We start from the raw sequence: 9,262 nt of genomic DNA, 5'->3' as shown, positions 1-9,262 counted from the left end.
AAAAAGTACATTCATAAAGTCCTTTAGCCATTTCACATGTAGGATGGTAAGCCTATTAGTTGCACATTATCTTCTCACATAAAGGTCAGTCAAGCCTCCTATCCCTAGTCGAATGATGAGAAGGCCGAGATGGACAAGGTCCTATATGCAATCCTAGTGGGTAGTTTGAAATATGCCATGATAGCCACTACACTTGACATTCCTCATTCTAATGTACTTCTATATACACTTTATACTTCATCATATTTTTCTTATTTTCTCCACACTTAGGGAACATTCGTCTTTAAAGGGGTGGTTTTTAGGGGTTAAAAACTATATATAATTGGTCGTTTACATTTATTTGTACTTACTGACTGCATTCATATACATTGAGCAACCGCCTATCATTGTCACTTTATTCTTTATTCTTTACATGACAATAGAATAAGGGAAGGAGTTTCCACACATCGGTCTCTCTTACTTGGAGCTTTCATAGCCCTTGCTTCCACTTGTGCTTCCACTCTTGCTCCATCTTTCAAAAAGTTATCCATAATGAATTAGATTCAACAACAAATGACCCATACATTCTCCATTAAACTAAAAACTTGCACTAGGAATGCAAGAAAAAGTTTCAACTTGACATACAACAAAGTATTAAAGTCAATAACATTGGCTTGGACAAATAGCAATGTATCGGTGTCGACAACATTTAACCTAAATAAATACTAAGGTATTAGAGAGAATAGTAGGTAACCCACATATTTTGAATTATGCTAACAACTTCCACAAGGAATGTAAGAAAGAAGTTTCACCTAAACAACCAATAAGGATCCTCCTATAATCGCAACTAGATATAGTCAAGATATGTTCGAGCACAATACAAACATCCTAAAGAATCTAACCTATGAAATGGACTAAATATTTAAGTCCAAACTACAAGATCCACGCCTAATGATTTGGGTAGAGTTTAAACCTCCTTCAATAGGAGCTAAATGCGAGTTCGAGAATCACCACCTATACACAATACTAAAGGTTTAAACACTCATTGAAAAGATATTGCAACAATTTGGGGTAGGAAGAGTGGTGAACAACTAGCAAATGATGCTCTATAGTCAATAGATGCCCATAAAGTCTATAGTCGTTAAGGCCCTATGAGCTAGTACACACATTCTAGTAAAGTGTAAAGAATCTAAAACATATGAACTTCCTTAAGGAATAAGTACCATAGTTGTGTAAAGCTCTCAAGACTACTAGCAAATACAAATTGACATTGCATTGTTAACAATTTAATGAACAAAAACAAAAGCCGACACTTAAAGTGTTTCTCTCTCTCTCTCTCTCTCTCTCTCTCTCTCTCTCTCTCTCTCTCTCTCTAAATTTTAATTGGAGTTATCAAGACATGACCCTAAAAAAGGTATGTAAATTAGGAAAGGACACTAATGCCAAGAGAGACTTGCAAGAAAGTTGTATTATTCTTTTACTTCTTAAAATATACTTGGTGGTTTGGGTGCATTCAATAAGGTACAACATAGGTTGATAATTTTTACTTTGGATGGTGAGCTACTTGGCTATTGTTGTTTATTACTAGGTTTTGTACTTATTCATATTCTCCTCTTCTTCTCGAGTCATTTCAAGAAATTGATAATTTTTCTTTTTGTCACTTTCTCCACCTACTACAACCACTTCTTCTTCATGACATTTAACAACTAATATTAATGGAATAGATATGAGCTTTCCATCCCTGGCCTTTTAGACCACCTCAATCATCTTAAATAGACAGTAAACTCTCCGTCCATGTCTTTTTAGACCACCTCAATCATCTCGGTAAAGCCCAACAAGTTCAAGTCTCAGATTAGTGGGGAAAAATCAATGTCATCCAATATCGCATCACTAGGAGTAAAGAAAGAACCCTATCGAAGACTTGGATGCCATATATAGATAAGACCAGTGCACTGCAAGAAGTATATGTAGAGCCTATATTCTTAAAGTGAAGTAACTATGTTCCCGGAGAGGTGTAGAGAGCAGCTAGGTGTCGTGCACCATGCGAATAAGTGCAGGTAACAAAGGAAATATGGCGAATGATTTGCGATACAATTACAGTGCATCAAGAAGTGCCCACGAGGTTCATGAACCTGAAGTTTCGAGTGCAATTAATTTAGCCCCTGTCAATCCGTATAAGACGAAACCCATCTTTGCACTGAATACATATACACGAAACGTCTTGTGATTCTGAATAATCTACAGACTACAACCCATCTCCCACCAACATTCAAAGCTACTAATCATGGCACATTTGCATTGCATTAACCACAATTATAGAAAGAAGACAACACAGACACGACGTGCACAGTGCCACTCATCAGAACAATGCAATCATAACATGACAAGTGTGCGATGTGCTTTGCATCTCAGGTGGGTGTGTGTGTGTGTGCCCGCGTGCGTCTAGCAGGAGAGGGCTGAAGCTGTGATGACTCCTCTCTCTTTCCTCGCTATCTTTACTTATCCCCCCCCCGGCGGCCCGGGGGCAGATATCCACCAAACACGCTCAGTGAGTCATATGCTTCATAGTGGAGAATCGGCCTTTCAGGGAAAGAGCAGATGACTTGAGAGTATACCACGAGAGAGATGCATAAACAACACTCTTGAACAAGGAGCTGACAATGGTTATATGATAATAGGGCAAAGACAGGTGCACCAAGAGTGTGCAAACAGAAATACACAGAGATGCAAGGGTAAGCTGGGTTGGTATTCAATAAGGATCGCTCCGAGAATTTACATGACAGAATCCAAAGAGAGTGAGGGGGAGACCAAAAACAGAGAAGACGAAAGAGAGGTGGGCTGAGGGCTTAGAAGGGGGAGTCGTAGCCGTTGCTAGCGGTGGCCAGGATGAAGAAGGCGACGGCGTGGCCGAGGGCGCCCCAGGCCAGGACGTCGATAAGGGTGAAGCCCGCGGGGTCGTTGGTCTTGAGGAGAGAGGAGACCTCGGCGGCGCGGGTGTCGCCGGCCTCGAAGTGGGTGACGCCGTTCTGGCGGGGCAGGCCGGCCTTGGCCACCTGCGCGCGCTGGAAGGGCAGGAAGACGAAGCGCCCCAGGAACAGCAGCGCCCCCGTGCTCAGGCTTATGATCACCGGCGCGCTCGCCGCATCGCACCGCACCCGGGACCCGTTCCCCTTCCGCACCGCCACCAGCCCCTTCGCGGCGCTCCCGCTGCTGCCCAGGCAGTCCACCCGCGCTGACGCCCTCCTCAGCCCCACAAAGGATTGTGACGATAGCCCGCTTGCCACCAATGCAGACGGGGCGGTAGTCGAGGCCATGGCTTCTTCCTTCCTTCCAAAGATCGTATCAGAACTATGCAGAAGAAAGACAGAGGTCAAGTATTCCGTGAGAGAGTCTGTGAGAGAGAGAGAGAGAGAGAGAAAGGGAATTAGAGATAAGAGACTACCTGACCCTCCCCTATCTCTTCCCCAGCGCCACCCGATGTAAAAGACTACCTCTCCCACCCTTCCCCATTCCCCTTGCCGATTGGATATGCCTCTCTCCCATTGGCTTAGCCCTCGTCGCCTGGTCCCCTTCTCTTTCTAAGTAGATAACTCATTTCTTGTATGTAGTGAAAATTGAAATATCCCAAAAAAAAAAATCAAATTTAAAAAAGGGAGCCTTGAATTGAGATCTAGTGCAAAATATTCACATCATGCATGGCTCGTGGTAGAATTGGTGCAACTCAAGTGAGATTTATTGATACCCTAAAACACTAACATCATGGTTCCTATAGAATTGATGGAACTTAACAATCCACACTTTCTATGTCATAGTTTTTTAATGCAATAATTTTGTATTAGGATAGTAAAGAGAGTCAGTACACAATGGTCACCTAAAGACCAAGTATATTATTATTCAAAAACACACATAATCCTTGTTTTTCTCCCTTACTCTCTCACACGAATAATCTCTTCAACTTGCATGAACCTTAGCTTACCAAAGCAAAGTTTTAGATGCATTATGTTACTTATTATAACTCATTGTGTTATGTTGAACCGCTCTTATGCTATATTTGTTATGAACCTTAGCTTGCATGAAACATGGCTTACCGCAGTAAAGTTTTAAACGCATGAACCCTACCTTACCAAAGCAAAGTTTAAGATGCATATGCTACTCATTATAAGTCACCGTGTTATATTGAACCACTCCTATGCTATCTTTGTCACATCACTCCTACCAGCTTATAGTTGATCTTACTTATGCTATCTTTGTCACATCACTCCTACCAGCTTATAGTTGATCTTACTTAGCACGATAACATATGGTTAGTCTGTAATAAGGGCTCAAACTTAGACTGCATAGCCTTGTCCCATGAGGGACTTATCATTTTTGTATATGGCCTCATCATAAGAGAGAGGCTCACTTACATCTGTCATCATAATGTAATTCATGGAGGGTCATTCCATTATCCCATGTTTATGATATTCAATTATTCTCATAGAAACTAGCAAGACATAATGTATAAATAATCCTCATAAAATTATTTAGGGTATATTAAGAACTTTGGTGAATACTAAAATTTTGACTCTTATTAAATCTTGAGAACCTTATCAACAATAGATACCAAATGACTAGGGAATTGATAGCAAATTGTAGATTGGCAAATTATGCCAAAGTTACAAGATCACCGGTGCATTTCATAACATGCATAGGTTTCATCAAACACTATGAGCCCAACAATACAACTATCATGTTCCTCTACAAGTTGGGAATTGTCCAATGATTTGAGAAGAGATCAATAAAGGTTGAGCTCACACCAAAGCTAATAGAATCACCTTAGGGATTAGAGTAGGATTTGGGGGAAGGCACATTGGACTCCCCAAGTGTCCCAGAGATGGAAAGTTGGTAAAGGAAGTGGCAAAGGACTCTTGCTAAAGGCTATACAAAAGGAGGAGCTGAGAGTCTTAGCTTAGATCTTCCATCACCTATTCTCCTATAACAATGCCACTACCTATGTAACAAGAATATTGAAGTGAATGATGAAAGACATATTAATACAAAATATATTGAATCAATATTTGTATGTATTGTGGCTATATATGTGAATCCTTTGTCCGAGCCCATAAGGTCATTTAGAGAGACCTAGGAGGAAAGTTTAACAAGTTAGAGGTGAAACAGAGCATCATCAATTATGGCACTACTTTGACAAGTACCATGGCCATAAGTTTAGGAATTTCCTTTCAAGGCATTTGTGGGAGTTCTCACTCAGCTGCCAAGACCCACGGACCGCTTATTGTTTCAAGCATTGCAAGCCAAGTGCAATGGCTACCTCTCACATATCCGTACGCTCTCCCATACCTACAAGTATAGTGAGCTTACATTCATACTAGATCAAGTTGCCTCTTTCCTCAAGCACTCTTGTAGCTCCACAATCCAAGGTGCAAGCTCGATCCTCAAGCTCCAAGCTCCATACTCCATTGCTACATGCAAGAGAAGAGAAGAAGAAGAAGAAGAAGAGAGGAGAAGATGGAGAGCTTCTCTACGAGGGTCCCTCATCCTCACACACTCACTTATTCACTCCTTCACACTTCCTCTCTCAAGCACGAGCTTAAGCAAGCAAGAACAAGAAGAAGCAGAAGAAGAGGAGAGCTAGTTTTGGCCATACATAAGAATGAGCTTCTTCATTCACTTTTGCCTTTTTATACATGCCCTACTTCCATGGGCGCCCATCCCTTTTTTACATGATCGGCTATTTTAATATAGTTTCTCTTTCCCAACTCCCTTCCTATTTATAGTGTTTCTTCACCCATGCCCATCTACATTTTCAAATTGCGCAGGAGGGAGCTTGTTGCTCTTTTACAAAGATTTAGAATGCATTTTTATATTTATAATGTGTATTTTCTATTTTGCACTTGCCCTAAAATTTTAAAGTTGCCCTTGTGCTTTTGCCTTTTTTTTCTCGTATTTCTTCAATCAGGCCACCTTTTTTTGCTTTGCCTTGCATCTTTTTAATTTTCTTTTTGCTTTCTTTGCATTGGGTTTAACATTACCCCCTCCTAGCTGAGTGTCGGTCCCATGGCACTTGCTAGCACTTATTGATGAGGACTCAAGTGGTGGAATGGTTGTTATGTGTGTCAATGATGGGGCTTTGTGGTGGTTGGACATGGAGAAGAAGCATTACAACATGGATGTGGGGTTGTGAAGGCCGAGAGTAGAATGAGTGGCTGACGGAGGCCTCCAAAGTTAGTGGTGGTTGGTCGTAGATTGTTGAATGTACTTGAAAAGAAAGAGCAAATGTAGTACTTGAGAGTGTGTCTACCTCACTTGTGCAATGCATGGTGTCTATGGTGCCAGTGAAACTGGGAGTTGGGTCGAAACCTCAGGGAAGCCTATGGTGTTCTACACTTGAGGACCCAATTTGTGTACAAGGGGAGGTGCTATGGGTGTGATTCAGGAAGATAGATCGAGCACAAACTCCCTAAGTGTATCTTGTACTTTATGTGTCCTAAGTGTGAAGTGGGGGACAGTTGAGGTCTAGGGGGTAAGGCATGGAGCTGGCCGACTGAGGCCAATAGACGTATCTAACTTAAGAACCCCTACGTGTGGTGTTTGTGGCACTCTAATGTTACATGAGAAAGCTCTTTGTTCCTTTCCTTTTGCTTCACGTGGGTCTTTTCTTCATTTTCTCTTTTTTTTTTCTTTCTCTCTCATTTTTTAAATATATTTATTTATTTTTGAGATACATTGGGAGGGAGTACACTAGACCTTATCCTAATGCTCTTCTATAGTTACATTTCAAGTAGAGAGAGAATGATGATTACATTTTGAGAACCTGCTGTCACTCATATCTTTTAAAAGGCTCATGCAAAAGGCTGGCAAGAAAACAGCCCTTAACATTAGGCGGGTCATTGCACAGCTATCTATCTCTACATTGGTATCAAAATAGAAGGGTGTCCGGCACTCTTCTTGGGCTACTAGTTTTTGTTTTAGCAGAAGTCACAAGAGGCAGAGGTAGTTACAAGTAGTAAGGAAATCAAAGTCGGGGCATGCCGTGAACTCGTCCAAAAAGTGAGTAATGGAAGATCGAAGGTATTGTGCCCCAAAGGTCATGTATTCTTCAGGAGTGGCAGCATTGACGTTGCAAATCAAAGGGAAGTCGTACCTACCATGCTTTCCCCGGTCAAAATCCACACCATGGCACCTCAAGTAAGCCATGTAGGTGGGGTCATCCCTTTCATATGGTAGTATGTTGCAAAAAGCCATCCATGCCTCAAAATTGATGTCCCATAACTTTCGATACCATTTAGGTTGGCCTTCATAGCCTTTGACCTTTCTTGGTTCTTCCATGACCTTATCCTCCCAATACTTTGTAGGCTCTCTTCTCCATAATGTGGAATCTCTAACCCTCTCATCAGGCACCACTTTGCTAGCCTGTTCGTGACTTGGATAGCTCCTTCAACCACTTAAGGGGGTAGCACTCAATTCAGGGTAGAAGGGTAAAAAAATTCAAATTCAAATGGACTACACTCATTCTCCCGCTGCTCCCAATGGTTCAATTCCAATGCCCAATTGATAGGCAATTGTTTCCCAGTTTGCAAAATCTGGACATTGGGCATTTCCTGTGGTCTGGCATTAAAAATTTATTCTCGTGAGTTTGGCCAGCTCCCTACGTTTTCTTTTGGCTTCAATGATTCTTTCTACAGTGGCGGGATCTTCTTCTTCTTGGCCTTGTACTTCTATTGATGGAGGTGGGGGAGGGCTCTATTCACTTGGTAGTGCCGCGGTGTCATCACATTTCTCAAAATCGAGCCTTTCGTCCCTTGGTGGTTCTACTTGGATCATTGTGGTTGACTGCTCTTGGTGCTCCTACTCTCCAATTTTGAGCTATTCTAACTCCTCCATTGAGAGCCCTGATTGCATCAAAAGTTGCCTCCATTGCGTCAAGCTTGGGCTAGTGCTGGTTCTTGGGATGTGCTCTTGGAGCCCATATTTTATGGCTCTCCTTGAGACCTCTAGCTTTCTCTTTAGCCCTTCCATGGAGTCATCATCTCTCACCAGAGTTACATGAAGTACTATGCTTAGGAAGGTGTTTTGCTAGACTTCTAGCCCTGCCTTTGCCATGATTCTCCTGCTTTTTGCCAGGGCAAGGGGTTCAATCAAGTCCCTAACTCTTCCAAGGTTCCTGTCTTCCCAAGCCTCAATTTTCTCCTCCATTTTGCCTTGACTCAACCTTAGCTCTTGTGATAGCATTGTCACCACCTCCTTTTGTTCTTTCCAAATTGACAACATCTTCTCCTTGTCTTGTTTGTGATGATTCAACTCTTCTTTTAGTCGTTCCTACTCTTGGAGAGTCCCAAGGAGTCGGCTCTCGACCTCTAGCAGCTTTTTAGTTGACTTGTCCTTCTGGGCTCTAATCTCTTGTAGTTCCTTCAGTAGTCATTCATTTTTCCTCCTCTCCTTATGGAATAATGTACGAGCTTGTGTCTTTACCCTTTTTAGCTCCTCAGTGAGCTCCTCTCCTAGGTTCGTTAGTTATTCAAATTGCTCCTCCATATCCTTTTGCCTCTGTATGAGGCTTGAGAAGTCCATTTCTAGCCCCATTTCTCCCTCTACCTTTTCCACTTGTAGCTCTTTTGCACTTTCTTCTTCCTTCTCTACCTCCATTTTCTTCCTTGCCTCTAATTGGTGGTGAACGCATCATTTTCAATCTCTAACTCTGCCATACCGGCCTTCCTATCTTCCTTCATCTTTTCAAGCAAAAGTAACCATCTAGCTATGCATCTTGTAGTGCAAGATTTGTTCACTAAATAAAGCAAGTCTTGATGGTTAACAAAGAAGGCAAAGGGCATAGCCAAAAGATAATGACAAAACTTCTTTACAACAAATACCATGGCTAGGCCTTCCCTCTCCGTTGTGGAGTAATTCATCTTCGTATCCATGAGTTGTCTACTAGCAAAGCTCACATGATAATCAAGATTATGTTCACCAAGTTGGCACAAAACACCTCCCACGGCGAACTTTGAGACATCGATGTACACATGGAGTGTTATGTTCCAATTTGGAGCTCATAGGATCATTGCAGTCGTGAGAGCCTTTTCTAGTTTCTCGTAGGCACATTGGCATTCCTCAGTCCACTCAAATACGATCAACAATTTGTAAAGGGGTCTAGCAATCAATGCATAATTCAAAATGAATTACCAATAATATCATGTGTCCTAGGAAGCATTGAACTCTCTTATAGTTCATGGTTGGTGGTAAATCGACAATGACTTTGACTTTGGAGAAGTCGATGGCAATGCCATTC

General features: G+C 41.9%; 1 protein-coding gene across 1 annotated transcript; it reads right to left on the bottom strand.

Moving 5' to 3' along the window:
* Positions 1 to 2,621: 2,621 nt before the first annotated feature.
* On the bottom strand, positions 2,622 to 3,448 carry PSAG (photosystem I subunit G). Its single transcript, XM_087687727.1, has one exon. The coding sequence runs from the start codon at positions 3,291 to 3,293 to the stop codon at positions 2,826 to 2,828; it is 468 nt and encodes a 155-aa protein (XP_087543853.1). The 5' UTR covers positions 3,294 to 3,448; the 3' UTR covers positions 2,622 to 2,825.
* Positions 3,449 to 9,262: the final 5,814 nt, after the last annotated feature.

The sequence above is a fragment of the Lygodium microphyllum genome, chromosome 11, assembly GCF_053477565.2.
Source record: "Lygodium microphyllum isolate KBCC chromosome 11, Lygodium_microphyllum_v1.1.10, whole genome shotgun sequence".
Taxonomy (NCBI): Eukaryota; Viridiplantae; Streptophyta; class Polypodiopsida; order Schizaeales; family Lygodiaceae; genus Lygodium; species Lygodium microphyllum.
The sequence above is the reverse complement of the archived record's forward strand: the minus strand, read 5'-3'. Positions and strand labels throughout refer to the sequence as shown.

What these genes read in the sequence shown, in the direction of transcription:
- PSAG (XM_087687727.1), bottom strand. Translation starts at nt 3,293, where the DNA reads ATGGCCTCGACTACCGCCCCGTCTGCATTGGTGGCAAGCGGGCTATCG.